This window comes from Salmo salar, chromosome 26, assembly GCF_965601325.2.
Source record: "Salmo salar chromosome 26, fSalSal1, whole genome shotgun sequence".
NCBI lineage: Eukaryota > Metazoa > Chordata > Actinopteri > Salmoniformes > Salmonidae > Salmo > Salmo salar.
In genome coordinates, this window is record NC_138316.1 from 51,810,127 (window position 1) to 51,835,952 (window position 25,826).

The 25,826-nt window shown below is 44.3% G+C and overlaps 2 protein-coding genes across 6 annotated transcripts in view; both read right to left on the bottom strand.

Moving 5' to 3' along the window:
• The window catches only part of vps13c (vacuolar protein sorting 13 homolog C), a 229,235-nt gene extending 212,236 nt beyond the window's left edge, over window positions 1–16,999 (bottom strand). For all 5 annotated transcript variants that reach the window (XM_045709067.2, XM_045709065.2, XM_045709066.2 and 2 more), the window contains exons 1-3: window positions 16,768–16,999; window positions 10,946–10,989; window positions 8,176–8,218 (exon numbers count right to left, since the gene is read on the bottom strand). In XM_045709067.2, coding sequence (XP_045565023.1) covers window positions 8,176–8,218; window positions 10,946–10,989; window positions 16,768–16,867 — 187 coding nt within the window. In that variant the 5' untranslated portion in view covers window positions 16,868–16,999. The remainder of the gene's footprint in view (window positions 1–8,175; window positions 8,219–10,945; window positions 10,990–16,767) is intronic.
• An 806-nt stretch (window positions 17,000–17,805) lies between these two features.
• LOC106588016 (C2 calcium-dependent domain-containing protein 4C-like) lies at window positions 17,806–19,252 on the bottom strand. The gene has a single exon (XM_014176679.3). The coding sequence runs from the start codon at window positions 19,183–19,185 to the stop codon at window positions 17,806–17,808; it is 1,380 nt and encodes a 459-aa protein (XP_014032154.1). The 5' UTR covers window positions 19,186–19,252.
• Between the last annotated feature and the right edge of the window lie 6,574 nt (window positions 19,253–25,826).

A 25,826-nucleotide genomic window follows, 5' to 3' on the forward strand; every position in this document is an offset into this window, starting at 1 on the left:
GGCTGTGGGAAGAGACTGGTGGTAATGTAGTCTTGTTTTATACAGCGGCTGTGGGAAGAGACTGGTGGTAATGTAGTCTTGTTTTATACAGCGGCTGTGGGAAGAGACCGGTGGTAATGTAGTCTTGTTTTATACAGCGGCTGTGGGAAGAGACTGGTGGTAATGTAGTCTTGTTTTATACAGCGGCTGTGGGAAGAGACCGGTGGTAATGTAGTCTTGTTTTCTACAGCGGTTGTAGGAAGAGACTGGTGGTAATGTAGTCTTGTTTTCTACAGCGGCTGTGGGAAGAGACTGGTGGTAATGTAGTCTTGTTTTCTACAGCGGCTGTAGGAAGAGACCGGTGGTAATGTAGTCTTGTTTTCTACAGCGGCTGTGGGAAGAGACCGGTGGTAATGTAGTCTTGTTTTCTACAGCGGCTGTGGGAAGAGACTGGTGGTAATGTAGTCTTGTTTTCTACAGCGGCTGTGGGAAGAGACTGGTGGTAATGTAGTCTTGTTTTCTCCAGCGGCTGTGGGAAGAGACTGGTGGTAATGTAGTCTTGTTTTCTCCAGCGGCTGTGGGAAGAGACTGGTGGTAATGTAGTCTTGTTTTCTACAGCGGCTGTGGGAAGAGACTGGTGGTAATGTAGTCTTGTTTTCTACAGCGGCTGTGGGAAGAGACTGGTGGTAATGTAGTCTTGTTTTATACAGCGGCTGTGGGAAGAGACCGGTGGTAATGTAGTCTTGTTTTCTACAGCGGCTGTGGGAAGAGACTGGTGGTAATGTAGTCTTGTTTTCTACAGCGGCTGTGGGAAGAGACTGGTGGTAATGTAGTCTTGTTTTCTACAGCGGCTGTGGGAAGAGACTGGTGGTAATGTAGTCTTGTTTTCTACAGCGGCTGTGGGAAGAGACCGGTGGTAATGTAGTCTTGTTTTCTACAGCGGCTGTGGGAAGAGACTGGTGGTAATGTAGTCTTGTTTTCTACAGCGGCTGTGGGAAGAGACTGGTGGTAATGTAGTCTTGTTTTCTACAGCGGCTGTGGGAAGAGACTGGTGGTAATGTAGTCTTGTTTTCTACAGCGGCTGTGGGAAGAGACCGGTGGTAATACCGTTGGCAGGAAGTCAGTGAACAGAAGTGGCTGTCAACCCACTAGTAACACATTAAAAATGGGTCAAATGCAATTATATCAGTCAAACACGACAGTAACAAAGACACGGGAGAGTCCTTCACATGTTGTGGTACAACCAGCTAGCCAAGGACCTAACTGAGATTATTAACAACTGAACATGTCCTCTCTACTCTACAGTCTCTGTCCATCTTTCCTCAGTGTTACATGTCCTCTCTCTACAGTCTCTGTCCATCTTCCCTCAGTGTTACATGTCCTCTCTACAGTCTCTGTCCATCTTTCCTCAGTGTTACATGTCCTCTCTCTACTCTACAGTCTCTGTCCATCTTTCCTCAGTGTTACATGTCCTCTCTCTACTCTACAGTCTCTGTCCATCTTTCCTCAGTGTTACATGTCCTCTCTCTACTCTACAGTCTCTGTCCATCTTTCCTCAGTGTTACATGTCCTCTCTCTACTCTACAGTCTCTGTCCATCTTTCCTCAGTGTTACATGTCCTCTCTCTACTCTACAGTCTCTGTCCATCTTTCCTCAGTGTTACATGTCCTCTCTCTACTCTACAGTCTCTGTCCATCTTTCCTCAGTGTTACATGTCCTCTCTCTACTCTACAGTCTCTGTCCATCTTTCCTCAGTGTTACATGTCCTCTCTCTACTCTACAGTCTCTGTCCATCTTTCCTCAGTGTTACATGTCCTCTCTCTACTCTACAGTCTCTGTCCATCTTTCCTCAGTGTTACATGTCCTCTCTCTACAGTCTCTGTCCATCTTTCCTCAGTGTTACATGTCCTCTCTCTACAGTCTCTGTCCATCTTTCCTCAGTGTTACATGTCCTCTCTCTACAGTCTCTGTCCATCTTTCCTCAGTGTTACATGTCCTCTCTCTACAGTCTCTGTCCATCTTTCCTCAGTGTTACATGTCCTCTCTCTACAGTCTCTGTCCATCTTTCCTCAGTGTTACATGTCCTCTCTCTACAGTCTCTGTCCATCTTCCCTCAGTGTTACATGTCCTCTCTCTACTCTACAGTCTCTGTCCATCTTCCCTCAGTGTTACATGTCCTCTCTCTACAGTCTCTGTCCATCTTTCCTCAGTGTTACATGTCCTCTCTCTACAGTCTCTGTCCATCTTTCCTCAGTGTTACATGTCCTCTCTCTACTCTACAGTCTCTGTCCATCTTTCCTCAGTGTTACATGTCCTCTCTCTACTCTACAGTCTCTGTCCATCTTTCCTCAGTGTTACATGTCCTCTCTCTACTCTACAGTCTCTGTCCATCTTTCCTCAGTGTTACATGTCCTCTCTCTACAGTCTCTGTCCATCTTTCCTCAGTGTTACATGTCCTCTCTCTACAGTCTCTGTCCATCTTTCCTCAGTGTTACATGTCCTCTCTCTACAGTCTCTGTCCATCTTTCCTCAGTGTTACATGTCCTCTCTCTACAGTCTCTGTCCATCTTCCCTCAGTGTTACATGTCCTCTCTACTCTACAGTCTCTGTCCATCTTTCCTCAGTGTTACATGTCCTCTCTCTACAGTCTCTGTCCATCTTTCCTCAGTGTTACATGTACTCTCTCTACAGTCTCTGTCCATCTTTCCTCAGTGTTACATGTCCTCTCTACTCTACAGTCTCTGTCCATCTTTCCTCAGTGTTACATGTCCTCTCTACTCTACAGTCTCTGTCCATCTTCCCTCAGTGTTACATGTCCTCTCTCTACTCTACAGTCTCTGTCCATCTTTCCTCAGTGTTACATGTCCTCTCTCTACTCTACAGTCTCTGTCCATCTTTCCTCAGTGTTACATGTCCTCTCTCTACTCTACAGTCTCTGTCCATCTTTCCTCAGTGTTACATGTCCTCTCTCTACAGTCTCTGTCCATCTTTCCTCAGTGTTACATGTCCTCTCTCTACAGTCTCTGTCCATCTCACAGTGTTGTTAACAAACCTCTGGGCTGCGTGGACACTTTCCCCAGTAGAGATGTGAAGCATCTTGGATTGCAGTAGTTTCTCTAATGTCATTAAAAGGATGATCAGAGAAAGTGTCAGGTGAGGTGAGGAAAGACACTTGTCACCATAGACACAACTAGTTCTTAGAAGTAAAGGGAGAAAGCCCCTCGCACCACAGTCATTTGACTGGAACACTCATGGCCGAGGTACACCCAATATGGCCGCCGGTCTGCTCCACCCACCACGACACGTTTCCTGGAATGGGGAAAACCACCGTTCTAGTCATTCTATATCTATGGGACAGAGAATCTACTCACAGCACAGCACGTCTGCCATTACAGTCCATTATTATCTACTCAATACACAACATTAGACCTCTGTCTGGGGGGGGACAAAGCCAAGGGCAGAGTTGAACAGTCTCTCAGAGTAACCTATTTAGGTCATTTAATCTATAGGATCTAGTACGGGACTGGGCTCCAAACATTACTGATGTGAAGTTAAAAAAATTATCCAAAAGGCTAAAATCTATCCTAAAGTGACTATACAGGACCTGGAACAAGACTGCTTAATGTTAAACAACAAAGGCTATAAGGGTTGTAATGCAGTGAGGATACAGCCTCTGTTGGGCTTTGTTCTCAGAGAGAAAACATGTGTTCTCATCACAAGCCGTCTCATCCAGAATGAGAGAAATGTGGGAAATTATCTCTGTTCTTCACATCTAGTTTACAGGGTAGAGTAACCTGTTAACTAGCTCTGTTCTTCACATCTAGTTTACAGAGTAACCTGTTAACTAGTTCTATTCTTCACATCTAGTTTACAGAGTAGAGTAACCTGTTAACTAGCTCTATTCTTCACATCTAGTTTACAGGGTAGAGTAACCTGTTAACTAGTTCTGTTCTTCACATCTAGTTTACAGGGTAACCTGTTAACTAGTTCTGTTCTTCACATCTAGTTTACAGAGTAACCTGTTAACTAGTTCTGTTCTTCACATCTAGTTTACAGAGTAACCTGTTAACTAGTTCTGTTCTTCACATCTAGTTTACAGGGCAGAGTAACCTGTTAACTAGTTCTATTCTTCACATCTAGTTTACAGGGCAGAGTAACCTGTTAACTAGTTCTGTTCTTCACATCTAGTTTACAGGGTAGAGTAACCTGTTAACTAGTTCTATTCTTCACATCTAGTTGACAGAGTAACCTGTTAACTAGCTCTATTCTTCACATCTAGTTTACAGGGTAGAGTAACCTGTTAACTAGCTCTATTCTTCACATCTAGTTTACAGAGTAACCTGTTAACTAGTTCTATTCTTCACATCTAGTTGACAGAGTAACCTGTTAACTAGCTCTGTTCTTCACATCTAGTTTACAGGGTAGAGTAACCTGTTAACTAGCTCTGTTCTTCACATCTAGTTTACAGGGTAGAGTAACCTGTTAACTAGCTCTGTTCTTCACATCTACTGTACATGGTAACCTGTTAACTAGCTCTGTTCTTCACATCTAGTTTACAGGGTAGAGTAACCTGTTAACTAGTTCTATTCTTCACATCTAGTTTACAGGGTAGAGTAACCTGTTAACTAGCTCTATTCTTCACATCTAGTTTACAGAGTAACCTGTTAACTAGCTCTATTCTTCACATCTAGTTTACAGGGTAGAGTAACCTGTTAACTAGCTCTATTCTTCACATCTAGTTTACAGGGTAGAGTAACCTGTTAACTAGTTCTGTTCTTCACATCTAGTTTACAGCGTAACCTGTTAACTAGCTCTGTTCTTCACATCTAGTTTACAGAGTAACCTGTTAACTAGCTCTATTCTTCACATCTAGTTTACAGAGTAGAGTAACCTGTTAACTAGCTCTATTCTTCACATCTAGTTTACAGGGTAACCTGTTAACTAGTTCTGTTCTTCACATCTAGTTTACAGGGTAACCTGTTAACTAGTTCTGTTCTTCACATCTAGTTTACAGAGTAACCTGTTAACTAGTTCTGTTCTTCACATCTAGTTTACAGAGTAACCTGTTAACTAGTTCTGTTCTTCACATCTAGTTTACAGGGCAGGGGAACCTGTTAACTAGTTCTATTCTTCACATCTAGTTTACAGGGCAGAGTAACCTGTTAACTAGTTCTGTTCTTCACATCTAGTTTACAGAGTAACCTGTTAACTAGCTCTATTCTTCACATCTAGTTTACAGGGCAGAGTTGTGCAACACCTGTTTGTTTGTGTGATTAACATATTCAGACACAAAGATGAACTTTTCCATCACAGACTCCAACTTCCTATTTCTTGTATGTTTTGAAGCCGTTGCTACAAACTACCAAACTAAACAGTGTTCTGCTGATAGAGATATTGTAGTGATACACTAGTACATTTTGGAAGAAATATTGCCAAGAAATGTTGCTGGCAATGGAGAAGGGTATGAGACACTGGAGCAATGAGGAGCAACGAGGAGAAACGAGGAGAAATAATGTTTTTATTTTTTTATTTTACCAGAACAGTGGGCCTTGTCAGAACGACAGATTTTTACCTTGTCAGCTCGGGGATTCGAACTTGCAACCTTTCGGTTACTAGTCCAACGCTCTAACCACTAGGCTATGCATACTGCTGGAGGTGCTGCCCCTGTTCTGTCCATCAGTGCTTGAGGCGTCACTACAGACACCCTGGTTCAAATCCAGGCTGTATCACAACCGGCCGTGATCGGGAATCCCATAGGTCGGCGTGCAATTTACACCTCCTAGCTTAGAATTGTGAACTAAAATGTTAAATCTAGTTACATTTAAAAAAGTAAATGGCAGTGCAAACAAAGGTAATGTTTATTTAACTAGGCAAGTCAGTTAAGAACAAATTCTTATTTACAATAACGGCCTACACCGGAGCCTGGATTCGAACCAGGGTCTGTAGTGACGCCTCTAGCACTGAGATGCAGTGCCTTATACAGCTGTGATACAGCCCGGGATGGAACCAGGGTCTGTAGTGACTCCTCTAGCACTGAGATGCAGTGCCTTATACAGCTGTGATACAGCCCGGGATGGAACCAGGGTCTGTAGTGACGCCTCTAGCACTGAGATGCAGTGCCTTAGACCGCTGTGATACAGCCCGGGATAGAACCAGGGTGTCTGTAGTGACGCCTCTAGCACTGAGATGCAGTGCCTTATACAGCTGTGATACAGCCCGGGATGGAACCAGGGTCTGTAGTGACTCCTCTAGCACTGAGATGCAGTGCCTTATACAGCTGTGATACAGCCTGGATTCGAACCAGGGTCTGTAGTGACTCCTCTAGCACTGAGATGCAGTGGACCGCTGCGCCACTCAGGAGCCCGGAATGGAACCAGGGTCTGTAGTGACTCCTCTAGCACTGAGATGCAGGGCCTTAGATCACTGTGATACAGCCCGGGATGGAACCAGGGTCTGTAGTGACTCCTCTAGCACTGAGATGCAGCCCGGGATAGAATCAGGGTCTGTAGTGACTCCTCTAGCACTGAGATGCAGTGCCTTATACAGCTGTGATACAGCCTGGATTCGAACCAGGGTCTGTAGTGACCCCTCTAGCACTGAGATGCAGCCCGGGATAGAACCAGGGTCTGTAGTGACTCCTCTAGCACTGAGATGCAGTGCCTTATACAGCTGTAATACAGCCCGGGATAGAACCAGGGTCTGTAGTGACTCCTCTAGCACTGAGATGCAGTGCCTTATACAGCTGTGATACAGCCTGGATTCGAACCAGGGTCTGTAGTGACTCCTCTAGCACTGAGATGCAGCCCGGGATGGAACCAGGGTCTGTAGTGACACCTCTAGCACTGAGATGCAGTGCCTTATACAGCTGTGATACAGCCCGGGATGGAACCAGGGTCTGTAGTGACTCCTCTAGCACTGAGATGCAGCCCGGGATGGAACCAGGGTCTGTAGTGACTCCTCTAGCACTGAGATGCAGCCCGGGATGGAACCAGGGTCTGTAGTGACGCCTCTAGCACGGAGATGCAGTGGACCGCTGCGCCACTCAGGAGCCCATTGCTCTGCAACATGGCCTCAAAATGTGCTAGTGTATCTTCAGCTTTAGTTTAGTGTGCATCCCAAATGGCATCCTAATTCCTCTATAGTACAATACTTTAGACCAGACCCCCTAATGGGCCCCATGTCAAAAGCAGTGCGCTACAAACGGAATAGGGTGCCATTTGGGAGTCCACTTCTCGTTAGTGAAATACCACTGGAGTTGAAGTGGCTTAGTGAAGTGAGAGAGACCAACGTAACGACTGGAGAATTCACATACAGCCCATACACACATCACTGACCAATCCTCAAATAGCAGCCATATCACACTCTGTTCTCTTTATCATCACAGTCTCTCTACTAAGACACAGGGGCTGCTGGGTAGGTAGCTAGACTCTGTTCTCATCACAGTCTCTCTACTAAGACACAGGGGCTGCTGGGTAGGTAGCTAGATTCTGTTCTCTTTATCATCACAGTCTCTCTACTAAGTCCCAGGATCAGAGTTACTGAACAATCCTCTGAACTGAGTCCCAGGATCAGAGTCACTGAACAATCCTCTGAACTGAGACCCAGGATCAGAGTCACTGAACAATCCTCTGAACTGAGACCCAGGATCAGAGTCACTGAACAATCCTCTGAACTGAGACCCAGGATCAGAGTTACTGAACAATCCTCTGAACTGAGACCCAGGATCATAGTCACTGAACAATCCTCTGAACTGAGACCCAGGATCAGAGTTACTGAACAATCCTCTGAACTGAGACCCAGGATCATAGTCACTGAACAATCCTCTGAACTGAGACCCAGGATCATAGTCACTGAACAATCCTCTGAACTAAGACCCAGGATCAGAGTTACTGAACAATCCTCTGAACTGAGACCCAGGATCATAGTCACTGAACAATCCTCTGAACTGAGACCCAGGATCATAGTCACTGAACAAACTTCTGAACTGAGACCCAGGATCTACTGTAGCTACTGAGTTGTCATGCTTCATGGATTGAATACTTGTCCTTTACCAGAGCTACTAGCCCAGAGTTCTCCCAGAGTTTGATTATGCAATACCAAGGCTGTGGACCTACGGATGATACATGAGAAAACAACATGAAGGAAATAAATAAGATCCTTTTGATCTGTGGAGGGGGGGCTGCCGCCGGTACTCACCAATCTGACCAGCTTTCACTTTAAATGGAACATCCAGCTCACTCTGTAACAGAAACAATAGACCAGAATCAACATCATTAGACCAGTAATATACATGTCTTTTAAGTTCAGTCACTTGAATGGAAGCTAAAAGGAGACAGTGGAAGATCATTGATAGATCATAGATAGCTCAGTTGGTAGAGCATGGTGTTTGCAACGCCAGGGTTGTGGGTTCGATTCCCACGGGGGGCCAGTACGGGAGGGGGGAAAAAATGAAATATATGAAATGAATTGAAACGTATGCATTCACTACTGTAAGTTGCTCTGGATAAGAGCGTCTGCTAAATGACGTAAATGTAATGTAATGTAATCATAGATAGATCATAGACAGATCATAGATAGTCAGAGGAACATGAGTCTCCTGGCAGAGCAGCAGACACTCGAACACTGTGTTCTAACTTCTATCACACCTCTACTGATTCAACACTACCAGCCCTGAGCACCATCCTTCACCCTCTAACCACCATCCTTCACCCTCCAACTCTGATTCAACACTACCAGCCCTGAGCACCATCCTTCACCCTCCAACTCTGATTCAACACTACCAGCCCTGAGCACCATCCTTCACCCTCCAACTCTGATTCAACACTACCAGCCCTGAACACCATCCTTCACCCTCCAACTCTGATTCAACACTACCAGCCCTGAGCACCATCCTTCACCCTCCAACTCTGATTCAACACTACCAGCCCTGAGCACCATCCTTCACCCTCTAACCACCATCCTTCACCCTCCAACTCTGATTCAACACTACCAGCCCTGAGCACCATGCTTCACCCTCTAACCACCATCCTTCACCCTCCAACTCTGATTCAACACTACCAGCCCTGAGCACCATCCTTCACCCTCTAACCACCATGCTTCACCCTCTAACCACCATCCTTCACCCTCCAACTCTGATTCAACACTACCAGCCCTGATCACCATCCTTCACCCTCTAACCACCATCCTTCACCCTCCAACTCTGATTCAACACTACCAGCCCTGAGCACCATCCTTCACCCTCTAACCACCATCCTTCACCCTCCAACTCTGATTCAACACTACCAGCCCTGAGCACCATGCTTCACCCTCCAACTCTGATTCAACACTACCAGCCCTGAGCACCATCCTTCACCCTCCAACTCTGATTCAACACTACCAGCCCTGATCACCATCCTTCACCCTCTAACCACCATCCTTCACCCTCTAACCACCATCCTTCACCCTCCAACTCTGATTCAACACTACCAGCCCTGAGCACCATCCTTCACCCTCTAACCACCATCCTTCACCCTCCAACTCTGATTCAACACTACCAGCCCTGAGCACCATGCTTCACCCTCCAACTCTGATTCAACACTACCAGCCCTGAGCACCATCCTTCACCCTCCAACTCTGATTCAACACTACCAGCCCTGATCACCATCCTTCACCCTCTAACCACCATCCTTCACCCTCTAACCACCATCCTTCACCCTCCAACTCTGATTCAACACTACCAGCCCTGAGCACCATCCTTCACCCTCTAACCACCATCCTTCACCCTCCAACTCTGATTCAACACTACCAGCCCTGATCACCATCCTTCACCCTCCAACTCTGATTCAACACTACCAGCCCTGACCTCCATCCTTCACCCTCCAACTCTGATTCAACACTACCAGCCCTGATCACCATCCTTCACCCTCTAACCACCATCCTTCACCCTCCAACTCTGATTCAACACTACCAGCCCTGAACACCATCCTTCACCCTCTAACCACCATCCTTCACCCTCCAACTCTGATTCAACACTACCAGCCCTGATCACCATCCTTCACCCTCCAACTCTGATTCAACACTACCAGCCCTGACCTCCATCCTTCACCCTCCAACTCTGATTCAACACTACCAGCCTTGACCTCCATCCTTCACCCTCCAACTCTGATTCAACACTACCAGCCCTGACCTCCATCCTTCACCCTCCAACTCTGATTCAACACTACCAGCCCTGAGCACCATCCTTCACCCTCCAACTCTGATTCAACACTACCAGCCCTGACCTCCATCCTTCACCCTCCAACTCTGATTCAACACTACCAGCCCTGAGCACCATCCTTCACCCTCCAACTCTGATTCAACACTACCAGCCCTGACCTCCATTCTCTGTACAATGTCTATAGTTGATATAATGATTACACTACTGTCTCCTTGATCAACATGTGAGTTGCTGTAGTGGAAAAGGTCAGCGATCAACATCATGTATCATTAATGTATGGACAACAGTCAGGGATAGGCTACATCAATGATTCAGAACCAGACCTGGTCGACTACAGGCCTCTGTGAGGTGAACCAGACCTGGTCTACTACAGGCCTCTGTGAGGTGAACCAGACCTGGTCGACTACAGGCCTCTGTGAGGTGAACCAGACCTGGTCGACTACAGGCCTCTGTGAGGTGAACCAGACCTGGTCTACTACAGGCCTCTGTGAGGTGAACCAGACCTGGTCGACTACAGGCCTCTGTGAGGTGAACCAGACCTGGTCTACTACAGGCCTCTGTGAGGTGAACCAGACCTGGTCGACTACAGGCCTCTGTGAGGTGAACCAGACCTGGTCTACTACAGGCCTCTGTGAGGTGAACCAGACCTGGTCTACTACAGGCCTCTGTGAGGTGAGGACAATAGGGATGGATACCTGGAAAGTACAATAACATCTATTTAAAATGATAGGCTCCACACATGTTGATGATAATAAAGTAATGCATACTTACCAAAGCATTTTCTTTAACTTTCAAGTTTTCCAGAACAACATTGCCTGGACAGAGATGAGAGAAAACACAAGTTAATAGTGATACTAGAACGTGTACACTAGTTACAGGAAGCTTGCTTGATGTGTACACTAGTTACAGGAAGTCTGCTTGATGTGTACACTAGTTACAGGAAGCTTGCTTGATGTGTACACTAGTTACAGGAAGTCTGCTTGATGTGTACACTAGTTACAGGAAGCTTGCTTGATGTGTACACTAGTTACAGGAAGCTTGCTTGATGTGTACACTAGTTACAGGAAGCTTGCTTGATGTGTACACTAGTTACAGGAAGCTTGCTTGATGTGTACACTAGTTACAGGAAGCTTGCTTGATGTGTACACTAGTTACAGGAAGCTTGCTTGATGTGTACACTAGTTACAGGAAGCTTGCTTGATGTGTACACTAGTTACAGGAAGCTTGCTTGATGTGTACACTAGTTACAGGAAGCTTGCTTGATGTGTACACTAGTTACAGGAAGTCTGCTTGATGTGTACACTAGTTACAGGAAGCTTGCTTGATGTGTACACTAGTTACAGGAAGCTTGCTTGATGTGTACACTAGTTACAGGAAGTCTGCTTGATGTGTACACTAGTTACAGGAAGCTTGCTTGATGTGTACACTAGTTACAGGAAGCTTGCTTGATGTGTACACTAGTTACAGGAAGCTTGCTTGATGTGTACACTAGTTACAGGAAGCTTGCTTGATGTGTACACTAGTTACAGGAAGCTTGCTTGATGTGTACACTAGTTACAGGAAGCTTGCTTGATGTGTACACTAGTTACAGGAAGCTTGCTTGATGTGTACACTAGTTACAGGAAGCTTGCTTGATGTGTACACTAGTTACAGGAAGCTTGCTTGATGTGTACACTAGTTACAGGAAGCTTGCTTGATGTGTACACTAGTTACAGGAAGCTTGCTTGATGTGTACACTAGTTACAGGAAGCTTGCTTGATGTGTACACTAGTTACAGGAAGTCTGCTTGATGTGTACACTAGTTACAGGAAGCTTGCTTGATGTGTACACTAGTTACAGGAAGCTTGCTTGATGTGTACACTAGTTACAGGAAGCTTGCTTGATGTGTACACTAGTTACAGGAAGCTTGCTTGATGTGTACACTAGTTACAGGAAGCTTGCTTGATGTGTACACTAGTTACAGGAAGCTTGCTTGATGTGTACACTAGTTACAGGAAGCTTGCTTGATGTGTACACTAGTTACAGGAAGCTTGCTTGATGTGTACACTAGTTACAGGAAGCTTGCTTGATGTGTACACTAGTTACAGGAAGTCTGCTTGATGTGTACACTAGTTACAGGAAGCTTGCTTGATGTGTACACTAGTTACAGGAAGTCTGCTTGATGTGTACACTAGTTACAGGAAGCTTGCTTGATGTGTACACTAGTTACAGGAAGCTTGCTTGATGTGTACACTAGTTACAGGAAGCTTGCTTGATGTGTACACTAGTTACAGGAAGTCTGCTTGACTTACAGCTAGCGGAGTAGATTCAGACAATTATCAACTGTGTGTGTCGACCAGGGAGTCAGGTTTCTTTCATCGGGCTACTACAAAAAAGTCAGTCATGGTGGATATATAGCCTAGACCAAAACAGGAAGTTAAACAACCATGGCTGGTGGTTATATAGCCTAGACCAAAACAGGAAGTTAAACAACCATGGCTCCTAAATCTGGACCAAATCCTGTCTGATTCCTAAAAACCCAATTCCATATGTACTGCACTACTTTTTTACCAGGGCCCTAGCAGTGAATTATATTCACAATGAAACAAAACATACTCATTATGTTCAGAACAACCCAGTGTATGACGACATGTCATCTGGTAACTGTACATCAAAACATAGTGATTATTAACGTTGACACTGTAAATGACATCAGTTTTATGATTTGGAGATGTGAAGTGCACATTTGGACTCACGGGTGTTTGGCTTGCTTGTATAATATCAAAACGGTATTTATTATGATCCTCAACGTCTCATCTTTCAAAATACATCGAGTCCTCTTAACTTTACAGCATTTCCCCCTAGGTGTTACATTACAGTGAGTTAGCGTAGCTCTAGATGTTACATCACAGTGAGGTGAGTTAGCGTAGCTCTAGATGTTACATCACAGTGAGGTGAGTTAGCGTAGGTCTAGATGTTACATCACAGTGAGGTGAGTTAGCGTAGGTCTAGGTGTTACATCACAGTGAGGTGAGTTAGCGTAGGTCTAGATGTTACATCACAGTGAGTTAGCGTAGCTCTAGATGTTACATCACAGTGAGGTGAGTTAGCGTAGCTCTAGATGTTACATCACAGTGAGGTGAGTTAGCGTAGCTCTAGATGTTACATCACAGTGAGGTGAGGTGAGTTAGCGTAGCTCTAGGTGTTACATCACAGTGAGTTAGCGTAGCTCTAGATGTTACATCACAGTGAGTTAGCGTAGCTCTAGATGTTACATCACAGTGAGTTAGCGTAGCTCTAGATGTTACATCACAGTGAGTTAGCGTAGCTCTAGATGTTACATCACAGTGAGGTGAGTTAGCGTAGCTCTAGATGTTACATCACAGTGAGGTGAGGCGAGTTAGCGTAGCTCTAGGTGTTACATCACAGTGAGTTAGCGTAGCTCTAGATGTTACATCACAGTGAGTTAGCGTAGGTCTAGATGTTACATCACAGTGAGGTGAGTTAGCGTAGCTCTAGATGTTACATCACAGTGAGGTGAGTTAGCATAGGTCTAGATGTTACATCACTGTGTCCAGTGTACAGAAACAACACGTCTGGTGAAATCGTGTTGCTGATCACCTCTGACAGCAGTCACAGGACTGTAAGGTGATCTAGCTCAGGTAACCATCATGTACTTTGGAAAAATAACCCAGGACTTAAAAAGAACCAAGCCTCCCACGTCAAGGTGTGACAAAAGCATTCATAGTGTTGTGAGGTAAAGTGAGCTCGCTTTGAGATGGAACAGTCATGTGATCATAATCTCTCTTCAGAATATGTTGTTGGTAGACTCTGTACTCCTTTGCCCTCCATTCACATATCTATTGTTAAAACGTAGGCCTTTTCCATCAATGATTGAATTAAACAACATCAATTGAATTTAGCGTATAGTTTAGATATTAACCTGGAGAAACACTACCGTGGGTCAAATCGATGACCTTATCTGACCTTTGGGCTTTTATCAAGAACCAAGGGTAAACTAATCTACGGTATAAAAACACAACAGCAGAAAGCCTAAAATGGAAGACTTCCTTAGTGAAACAGACAGACCAACAGACCGTACAGTAGGTTACAACCAACAGACTAACATTTAATCATGAAGCTCTGTATTGGGCCTAGTCGACGGTTGAGACACATGATACAATAACTAGGTCTACAGGGAAGAAACAGGACTAGTGAGGAATCTGTCGGTACCGTTTGGTATTTGTAGTAAGGGTTTTTTTCCTGTATGAGCCTATATCACAATGCAATACAAACAAAACTAAATGGTGCTGCAGGCTAGCTTTGGTCTTACTAGGATATATGACACTTATGCAAATCTAATACAATGGCTTTTATCTGGCTTCAACGTTCCAAAGATATAGGCTAGGCTAGTACTGCGGTCTACCCATGACAAAAATAAGGGTCCTGTCTAGCTAAGGAATCATAGATTCGACTACTGTATTAATCCAACTGCTCTATTAATCCAACTACTGTATTAACCCTGGCATCAGGTCTGGAGTGCAAACATGGGACAAAGATCCCACCCTCCTACACTCGGATGACGGGAGAGGATGACAGGTACGGCCGAGGCCTAACAGTCACAATGGTTTCTGCAGGTATTATCGAGACGGTGGGTGTGGACGCTGTTACCTGCCAAGAGACTTACTGCAGTATCCTGAACTTCCTTCATAGCAAACATTGCAGTTGACAACTCAAAATGTCAGTACTTTCTCATGTCAGTTTGCCAGGATCAAAATGTTAATTGTTATAGGCCTACTCTTTCACCAGCTGTGTTGACAGCTGTATGTATGACTAAATGTTTCTATTTCACATTCTAATGTATACCCTACTAGCTAGGTACATATTATCTAGCTTTGCAACTAACTGTGGCTTATCCTGGGCACAGTCTGTTTCTGCTCTCTTGCCAACTCCTTATTGAACGGTCATGCCATTGGCTTGACAATGATAGCAATGGAATTTGCAAGAGCACAAAAATATCTGGGACCTGGCTAGTAAAGTATAGGATATGGCAAGAACACAAACAGATCTGGGACCTGGCTAGTAAAGTATAGGATATGGTAAGAGCACAAACAGATATTGGACCTGGCTAGTAAAGTATAGGATATGGTAAGAGCACAAACAGATATGGGACCTGGTTAGTAAAGTATAGGATATGGTAAGTACACAAACAGATCTGGGACCTGGCTAGTAAAGTATAGGATATGGTAAGTACACAAACAGATATGGGACCAGGCTAGTAAAGTATAGGATATGGTAAGTACACAAACAGATCTGGGACCTGGTTAGTAAAGTATAGGATATGGTAAGTACACAAACAGATCTGGGACCTGGTTAGTAAAGTATAGGATATGGTAAGTACACAAACAGATCTGGGACCTGGCTAGTAAAGTATAGGATATGGTAAGAGCACAAACAGATATGGGACCTGGCTAGTAAAGTATAGGATATGGTAAGTACACAAACAGATCTGGGACCTGGCTAGTAAAGTATAGGATATGGTAAGTACACAAACAGATCTGGGACCTGGCTAGTAAAGTATAGGATATGGTAAGTACACAAACAGATCTGAGACCTGGCTAGTAAAGTATAGGATATGGTAAGTACACAAACAGATCTGGGACCTGGCTAGTAAAGTATAGGATATGGTAAGTACACAAACAGATCTGGGACCTGGCTAGTAAAGTATAGGATAGGATATGGTAAGTACACAAACAGATATGGGACCAGGCTAGTAAAGTATAGGATAGGATATGGTAAGTACACAAACAGATATGGGACCAGGCTAGTAAAGTATAGGATAGGATATGGTAAGTACACAAACAGATATGGGACCAGGCTAGTAAAGTATAGGATAGGATATGGTAAGTACACAAACAGATATGGGACCAGGCTAGTAAAGTATAGGATAGGATATGGTAAGTACACAAACAGATCTGGGACCTGGCTAGTAAAGTATAGGATATGGCTAATAGAAAAGTTGCCACTTCACTCAAGAGATCCACACTGAGAGAAAGGCATCAACTGGTTGATGCCTTGGTACCTGACCAGATCATACCATCTTGATTTACCAGTCCGCTCAGTCCTGTATGCATTCATTGTTGTGAAGACAGATTAGTTAGACAGACTACACTGTGTCCAGCAGGAAACAGCTGGGGTTAATGCATGTCTGTTTATGTTTATGTCTACATGTTGTACCCATATAATAATAGATTACTAATAAATGTAGGCTAAGCCTGACAAAACATAAGGTTGTTTGTGTATGGCAGCCCATTTATGCAATGCCAGATCAAAGTAAATATGTTAGCTGTGTGAGCCCCAGTCACTGACTTTCTAGGCACAAAGGGTCCTACAACATTTCAATATCATTACAGGTATGTTTACAAAACCTTTTGTCGTAGACTGGGTAACGTTAGCATCATGTCCCAGAGACTGGTTATAGCTAGCTAGTTAGTTAGTTAGTTAGCATTAAGGCTTGTTAAAATGCTAACAGCTAACCTAGCCACACTAGCATATCTTGCACTGTGAGGTTAGCAGCGCTTCAACTGTCAGCCTCTTCTGTGCGTGTCGCTTACCTCCCCAAATGCCAATCTTCAACTGGGACTTGTCGAGGTTTTCCACATAGTCTCCGATGAACCTATTCAGGAGATCACTGACCATAGATTCAAAAACCATTGTTGAACTTCGTGGCTAACACTACCCTGGTTGATGGGTAAATGCTACGAGTGCCAAGATTATCCCGTGATCTTCAGTGTGAACGCCTTTCCGTAGCACGATGACAAGAGCTTTAATATGAAAGAGATTCGCTCTGCGATCGATTAGTAATGTAGCTAATCGACTAGTAATGCCTGTATACAGTGACAGCCAGCGGTGTCAAATTATGGGATCTTGAATAAACTGTATTTGCAAATAACACAGGTGTGATCATGTAAAAAATAAATTATTGTGGCCAGAATGAAATCATTGAATGACTTTCAAACATGTGGGAATGTAGAACTCTGGACCATATCAATGAACTATATTTGGTAGTGTCATCTTTGACACGGTTAAACATTTGTTTTAATATTCTCATCATAGGCAATGTAATTGTAATGTATTTGTTAAATAAAAGCTTTTCCAATTAATTAAATGTATATTATAAAATGTAATCTGAGTGCTCTTAAAGATTATTTTCTGTAGGTTTTAAAGCAGGTCCAATTAATTTCCATTTATGGACCAAATCTAATCACTAATTCAATTTCTAATCCTTCCTTATGTCGATGTAGGCTGTTGTGTAGACGGCTCTGCAATTGCAGCTCTTGAAATAGACCAGTGGAGGCTGCTGAGGGGAGGACGGCTCATAAATGTCTGGAACAGAGCAAATGGAATGGCACCAAACACATGGAAAACAAACACTCATTCCGCTCCAGCCATTACCACGAGCCCGTCCTCCCCAATGAAGGTACCACCAACCTCCTGTGAAATAAACTGTCTCTGAATACCGTCACACTTTAGTAGGATGAGACTCAAAACAACCAGATGGAGTTTTTTTTTTTACGTTGATTTAATAAATATGTAGCAGAGTAAAAAGTCAAAAAATATTTCTTATATACATTCAAACCGATCAACAATTTTTACATAGATAATAAAGTTTTCAGCAAAATCTCACAGTCTCCCAAAATATAGTCCCTTTTCATGGAGGACATTTTGTTGACAACTTTAAACCGCAGCGACCGGCAGCAGATATCTTCCTGTGACATACCATAGAAGAAGAAATCCTCGTTGAAGATGGGGTTCCTGCTCCTCTTAATTACCGCGCTGCGTTGCTTCTGAATCTTCCCCGGTAACAGACAGATACTGATGCTGCAGTTGATGCTCTTAGGATCCACAGAGATGGCATACAGTCCCTCAGCACTGATCAACCTCACTCTGAGTCTCTGGTTGTCTAGGCAGTACTCTGCTGAGAGCCGTAGTGCCCCCTCTCTACCTACAGGAACTAGACTCTCCTTCATGACCCTCTCTCTGTGGAGGACGAAATCTATGGGGAAGATAACAGGGGGAGCCAGGGTGAAGGCACTGGGAAGGGGTTCTACTAATCCAGCATCAGAGGCCCTCCGGATGATATTTGGGCTGTTGTCCGTAGAGCTGCTTTCATCTGTGGACAGGGAGTTGTTTCTGGAGAGCACAGCTTTTCTCATAGTCCGGGACAGAAGTATGTCGCGGCTCAGGGCTTTGAGCAGGGAGGACTTGGGAGGCGGCCTGGCCAGGAGAGGGGAGCTGAACGGGGAGGACTCGGTGGAAGAGGTGGTGTCACTGTCCAGGGTGCTCTGTCTCTGGAGAGCCACCAGCCTGGAGCCTCCAGGAGACAGCCTGCTGGAGGTCAGCTTGGTGAGGCTGAAGGAGGATGACGGTGAGTGGGGTAGAGGTGAGGTTCTGGAGGAGTACGTTTTGGAGCGGCCGCGAGGCCCGGGAGAGGCAGCGATCAGGGGGAGGGGGCAGGCATTTGGGTGGCTGTGGAACAGAGACTCTTTCCTCCGGGTGTGGGGGCTCTCCAGGAGGGTACAGAAACCGTAGCAGGTCTGGGCCTTGGCCAGGTGGGGCAGGGAGAGAGCTGCTTGGCTCTGGGGGTCAGCGTTGGTACTCTCCTCATCACTGAAGCCCTGGTCGTATGGAGTCTCGTCCACGCTCTCTACCTGGATGAGGGTTGGATGAGTGTTGATGAAGGGTTCTCTCACTGTTACCTCAGGAGAAAAGGACACCTTTCCAACAGGGCTAGTTTTACTCCAATCCACTGTCTTTAGCTCCTGCTGTGGCGAGATCTTTGGTGGGATGCAGAACTCAGGGATAGTACTCGGAGTGATGATGTTAGGACACAGAGAGATCGTCTTCCTTCCTTTCTCCCGAGATGTTCTCTCTCCCAACATGATGTCTGAGATGCGGAAGCTGTACTCTGCTATTGGCAACAGAAGGTTGTTTTTGGCCACTGAAACACGGATCTGCTCAACGACCCACATTACATGAGCTCTGTCAGGATCACAGCTCTGGAGAAAGAGAAGGAAGAAAATTCACAGTTAGGTCAGATCACAGGCAACTTTTCAAAACCAAAAAACACAAGCAACCAAGGCTACAACTTTTCAAATCCAATCATTGCAAAGCCAATTCTCCCTCATCATGTAATATTTGAATTCAATTCAGTTTCTTATTCAATTCAATGAATTGAAATAATAATACATGTATCCTGTATAGGAATAGTCGACTATAAAATGTTTTTTACTGTATAGGAAATGACCTTGAATGGAAGAGCACATTCAAGCCTGGTCCTTAGACTTCCTGTGGTTATAGTCACCTGTTACACTATCAGTGTCAGTCTACCTCCAGGCTCAGTCTCCCTCCTGTAGGATCTTCCTGTAGGATCCTCCTGTACTATCCTCCTGTAGTATCCTCCTGTAGGATCCTCCTGTAGTATCCAGTGTGTGATGCTATAGGAGACGGCCAAGCTGGTTAAATAGGGCTGTGGATCTGGGCGGCGGTCACTGCTGTTAAGAAGATCCTCCCTCTCTGTCCTGGTCATCCATTTACACAGCAGGCTTTTATCTCTGGTCATCCCTTCACAGACAGGCCAGCCCAGCAGGCTGTTCACATGGAAACACACGGAAACCAATGCCACGATACTGCACCCTGGGGTCAGCACATGGGAATATCAGCTGGACCATGAACAGACACATGCCAGAGAGATTGAAGAGACCACAGTCAGACCAGACACACCACAGAGACATGGGAGAGACCACAACCAGACCAGACACACCACAGAGACATGGGAGAGACCACAACCAGACCAGACACACCACAGAGACATGGGAGAGACCACAACCAGACCAGACACACCACAGAGACATGGGAGAGACCACAACCAGACCAGACACACCACAGAGACATGGGAGACACCACAGTCAGACCAGACACACCACAGAGACATGGGAGAGACCACAACCAGACCAGACACACCACAGAGACATGGGAGAGACCACAGTCAGACCAGACACACCACAGAGACATGGGAGAGACCACAACCAGACCAGACACACCACAGAGACATGGGAGAGACCACAACCAGACCAGACACACCACAGAGACATGGGAGAGACCACAACCAGACCAGACACACCACAGAGACATGGGAGAGACCACAACCAGACCAGACACACCACAGAGACATGGGAGAGACCACAACCAGACCAGACACACCACAGAGACATGGGAGAGACCACAACCAGACCAGACACACCACAGAGACATGGGAGAGACCACAACCAGACCAGACACACCACAGAGACATGGGAGACACCACAGTCAGACCAGACACACCACAGAGACATGGGAGAGACCACAGTCAGACCAGACACACCACAGAGACATGGGAGAGACCACAACCAGACCAGACACACCACAGAGACATGGGAGACACCACAGTCAGACCAGACACACCACAGAGACATGGGAGAGACCACAACCAGACCAGACACACCACAGAGACATGGGAGAGACCACAACCAGACCAGACACACCACAGAGACATGGGAGAGACCACAACCAGACCAGACACACCACAGAGACATGGGAGAGACCACAACCAGACCAGACACACCACAGAGACATGGGAGAGACCACAACCAGACCAGACACACCACAGAGACATGGGAGAGACCACAACCAGACCAGACACACCACAGAGACATGGGAGAGACCACAACCAGACCAGACACACCACAGAGACATGGGAGAGACCACAACCAGACCAGACACACCACAGAGACATGGGAGAGACCACAGTCAGACCAGACACACCACAGAGACATGGGAGAGACCACAACCAGACCAGACACACCACAGAGACATGGGAGAGACCACAGTCAGACCAGACACACCACAGAGACATGGGAGACACCACAGTCAGACTAGACACACCACAGAGACATGGGAGAGACTTTCCTTTTTGCCGATTCAACTTTTAATGGACTGCTAAAGTTTCCGGAAGCTTCTGCCCATGTGTGGGATTCTCTACCTTACGCACAGTCTCTGTACAGCTACTGTTACTCGGGCAGATGGTGCTCGTTTAATAAAGTTATATCAAAGCTGAATCAATGTCTACAAGATCACAGTGATAGTATTGTATATTACAGAACAGAATATAATAGTATAGAACAACGTTCAAGTAAGAGAGAAAAAAAACACCATCTCATTTCTTATGAATTTTTTACAATGATTGTGCCAAATGGTCACATTTTTCTCTCATCAAAACAAGTCAAATGAAATTGTATTTGTCACATGAACCGAAATACAGTGAAATGCTTACTTACGAGCCGTTCCCAACGACGCAGAGTAAAAAAATAATAAAAAATATATAGCAACAACAAGATAAATATAATACACAACAATGGAGCTATATACAGGAAGTACCAGTACTATATACAGGAAGTACCAGTACTATATACAGGAAGTACCAGTACTATATACAGGAAGTACCAGAACAATGTGGAGCTGTATACAGGAAGTACCAGAATAATATGGAGCTGTATACAGGAAGTACCAGTACCAGATCAATGTGGAGCTAAATACAGGGAATACCAGTACCAGATCAATGTGGAGCTATATACAGGGAGTACCAGATCAATGTGGAGCTATATACAGGGAGTACCAGTACCAGATCAATGTGGAGCTATATACAGGGAGTACCAGATCAATGTGGAGCTATATACAGGGAGTACCAGTACCAGATCAATGTGGAGCTATATACAGGGAGTACCAGTACCAGATCAATGTGGAGCTATATACAGGGAGTACCAGTACCAGATCAATGTGGAGCTATATACAGGGAGTACCAGTACCAGATCAATGTGGAGCTATATACAGGGAGTACCAGATCAATGTGGAGCTATATACAGGGAGTACCAGTACCAGATCAATGTGGAGCTATATACAGGGAGTACCAGTACCAGATCAATGTGGAGCTATATACAGGGAGTACCAGTACCAGATCAATGTGGAGCTATATACAGGGAGTACCAGTACCAGATCAATGTGGAGCTATATACAGGGAGTACCAGTACCAGATCAATGTGGAGCTATATACAGGGAGTACCAGATCAATGTGGAGCTATATACAGGGAGTACCAGATCAATGTGGAGCTATATACAGGGAGTACCAGCACCAGATCAATGTGGAGCTATATACAGGGAGTACCAGATCAATGTGGAGCTATATACAGGAAGTACCAGTTCCAGATCACTGTGGAGCTAATACAGGAAGTACCAGTTCCAGATCACTGTGCAGAGGTACGAGCTATTTGATTTCAATATTTACATGAAGGCAGGATAAAGTGACTAGACATCAGGATAGATAATAATAAGGTATTTGAGGTAGATATGTACATGAAGGCAGGGTAAAGTGACTAGACATCAGGATAGATAATAATAAGGTATTTGAGGTAGATATGTACATGAAGGCAGGGTAAAGTGACAAGGCATCAGGATAGATAATAAGGTATTTGAGGTAGATATGTACATGAAGGCAGGGTAAAGTGACTAGGCATCAGGATAGATAATAATAAGGTATTTGAGGTAGATATGTACATGAAGGCAGGATAAAGTGACTAGACATCAGGATAGATAATAATAAGGTATTAGAGGTAGATATGTACATGAAGGCAGGGTAAAGTGACAAGGCATCAGGATAGATAATAATAAGTTATTAGAGGTTATTAGAGGTAGATATGTACATGAAGAACACCTACTCATTCAAGGGTTTTTCTTTATTTTTACTATTTTCTACATTGTAGAATAATAGTGACGACATCAAAACTATGAAATAGCACATATGGAATCATGTAGTAACTAAAGAAGTGTTAAACAAATCAAAATATATTTTATCCACAATTTGCCTTGATGACAGCTTTGCACACTCTTGGCATTCTCTCAACCAGCTTCATGAGGTAGTCACCTGGAATGCATTTCAATTAACAGGTGTGCGTGAGAGACTGTTGTACTGGCACCACACTGACTGGTATCTGACCTCGTAGGCTGTCTCATCATTTCCATCGGTGATCAGGTCTACCACCATCGTGTTGTCAGCAAACTTGATGATGGTGTTGAAGTCGTGCGTGGCCACACAGTCGTGGGTGAACAGGGAACACAGGAGGGGACTAAGCATGCACCCCTGAGGAGCCTCCGTGTTGAGGGTCAGCGTGGCAAAGGTGTTGTTGCCTACCTTCACCACTTGGGGTCGACCCATCAGGAAGTCCAAGATCCAGTTGCAGAGGGAAGTGTTCAGTCCCAGGATCCTGAGCTTGGTGATGAGCTTGGAGGGCACAAATTTTTTTTCGTTTTTTTTCTGGTACTTTTTGTTTAAGCTTTTGTTTATAAACAGGAAGCACGAGGATAGAATCACGGTCTGATTTGCCTAAGGGAGGATGAGGGAAGGCCTTGTATGCAGTTCATGTGGCCACAACTCAACAGCGAGCCACTAGGCAAAATATGTACTATGCTACAGTTCATTAATAACAGATCTGCTAAAAAAATATGCCCACTGTGCATAATTCAAAACAACACTGTACGTTACTGAGAAGATCATTCACCATTGACGTTGAGAAATGTGTAGGGAGGGTGACCACAACAGTGTGTGTGTAAAGTAGAGGTTAAGAAACACATGAACGTGATACAGATCTGTCCAGGGGTTTCAAGGGGGGGGGGGGGGGGACGGGGACGGGAACGTAATGGGGCTGATAAATACAGAGCCTGTCACGTCCTGACCATAGAGTGCTCTTATTTTCTATGGTAGAGTAGGTCAGGGCGTGACTGGGGGGTTTTATCTAGTTTATTTTTTCTATGTTGTGTTCTAGTTTATTTTTTCTATGTTGGGGTTTTTGTATGATTCCCAATTAGAGGCAGCTGATCATCGTTGTCTCTAATTGGGGATCATATTTAAGTAGTTGTTTTTCCCACTTGTGTTTGTGGGAGATTATTTTTGAGTTAGTGCATGTTGCACCTCTGTCGTCACGGTTTGTGGTTTGTTTATTGTTTGTCTTTCAAAGTTTCACATTCAAATAAAAGATGTGGAACGATAGTCACGCTGCGCTTTGGTCCGTTCCTACACACAGACGTGACAGAGCCGTAGCCTCGGCCAATAGTTAAAGACTAGATTAGAATCATCTGTTTTGATTTTGACAATACATTTCTGATGTCAGAATTCTGGAAAATATTTCTGTCATAGAAAGCCTATTAAATTACTAGAGGGCACTACGTCATAACCCTCATAGTTCCAAAATGGTTGGATAATGGCAGCCATTTTGGTCAGGGAGAAATCCAAACCACAGTCTAATTGTAATGAATGGCAGTAGATACATAGGTGATGCATTTCCTGCTTTTACTCAGGGAGGAGAATAAAAGTATGGCATGTGATGTATCAGAAACTGTATAATAGAAGTATTGTCATATAATTATAAATAGTTTATACAGATTTTATTTTGGTATAAATAGCTTCTAAAATATGTAAACAGACCATAAACGTCTCAATGTTTGTTCTCTTGGAAAGCTGTGAGGTTTATAATATGATAAAATATCCGTCCGTATTGGTTGCTTTTACAAGTTGTCTAAGTGCAATCATCAAATAATTTCAGCAAGTGTATGTGTCACGGCTGTCGAAAGGAGAAGAATGAGCGGACCAAAGTGCAACGTGTGTGTGTCGTTCCACATTTTATTTTCAGCGTGAAACTATGCGATACGTAAACACTAAACTGAACTAACAAAAACAACACACCGTGACGCAGAGTAGAAACATACACTACTCAAAATTAATCTCCCATAAACCCAGGTGGGACAAACACCAACTTAAATATGACCTCCAATTAGAGACAACGATGACCAGCTGCCTCTAATTGGAGATCATCCTAAAAAAAACAACAACATAGAGATACAAAACTAGAACAACCCAACATAGAAAATCTAAACTAGAAAAAAAAAGCTGTCACGCCCTGACCTACTCTACCATAGAAAATAACAGCTTTCTATGGTCAGGACGTGACAGTATGGCTGTGGATTGACTGAATTCTTTGTAAGGAATGTTGGCATATTGACAGTTAACTTTTAAAAGTTAATGGAATCATCCAACTAAAAACTGGGTCAATGGCTAGAAGCGATCCAGCTTTTGTCAAATTAAAGTCAGATTTGTCTTTTCAGTATCAGCTTAGGAGAATTTAGGCAGCAGGTTAGGAGAATTAATGTAGCAGGTTAGGATAATTATGTTAAAATTAGGAAAAGGGTTAGGGTAAGCTTAAATGCAACAACAACAAAAAAAAAACACTTTTGACGTTAATTTGAGAAAACCATGAGGCTAAAAGTGTCTAGCTAGCTAGCGAATAAACATACTTTGCAGATAATCTTAAAATTGATTGTTTTGCTAAATATCTTATCACAGCATTAGCTGACCATGGTTGACCAACTTCTTTACCAAAATGTCTGACCTTCAATACTGTCATAAGATAGTTCATGTCCATTCTATTGTTCTAATGCCTAATTCTGTGGTTTCTGTCCATTTCAGGAACCCATTTTGGCTCAAGAGCTCTGTAAAGTTATGTACCGCCTGTTTAAAACTTATTGGAAG

What these genes read in the sequence shown, in the direction of transcription:
- LOC106588016 (XM_014176679.3), bottom strand. Translation starts at nt 19,185, where the DNA reads ATGTGGGTCGTTGAGCAGATCCGTGTTTCAGTGGCCAAAAACAACCTT.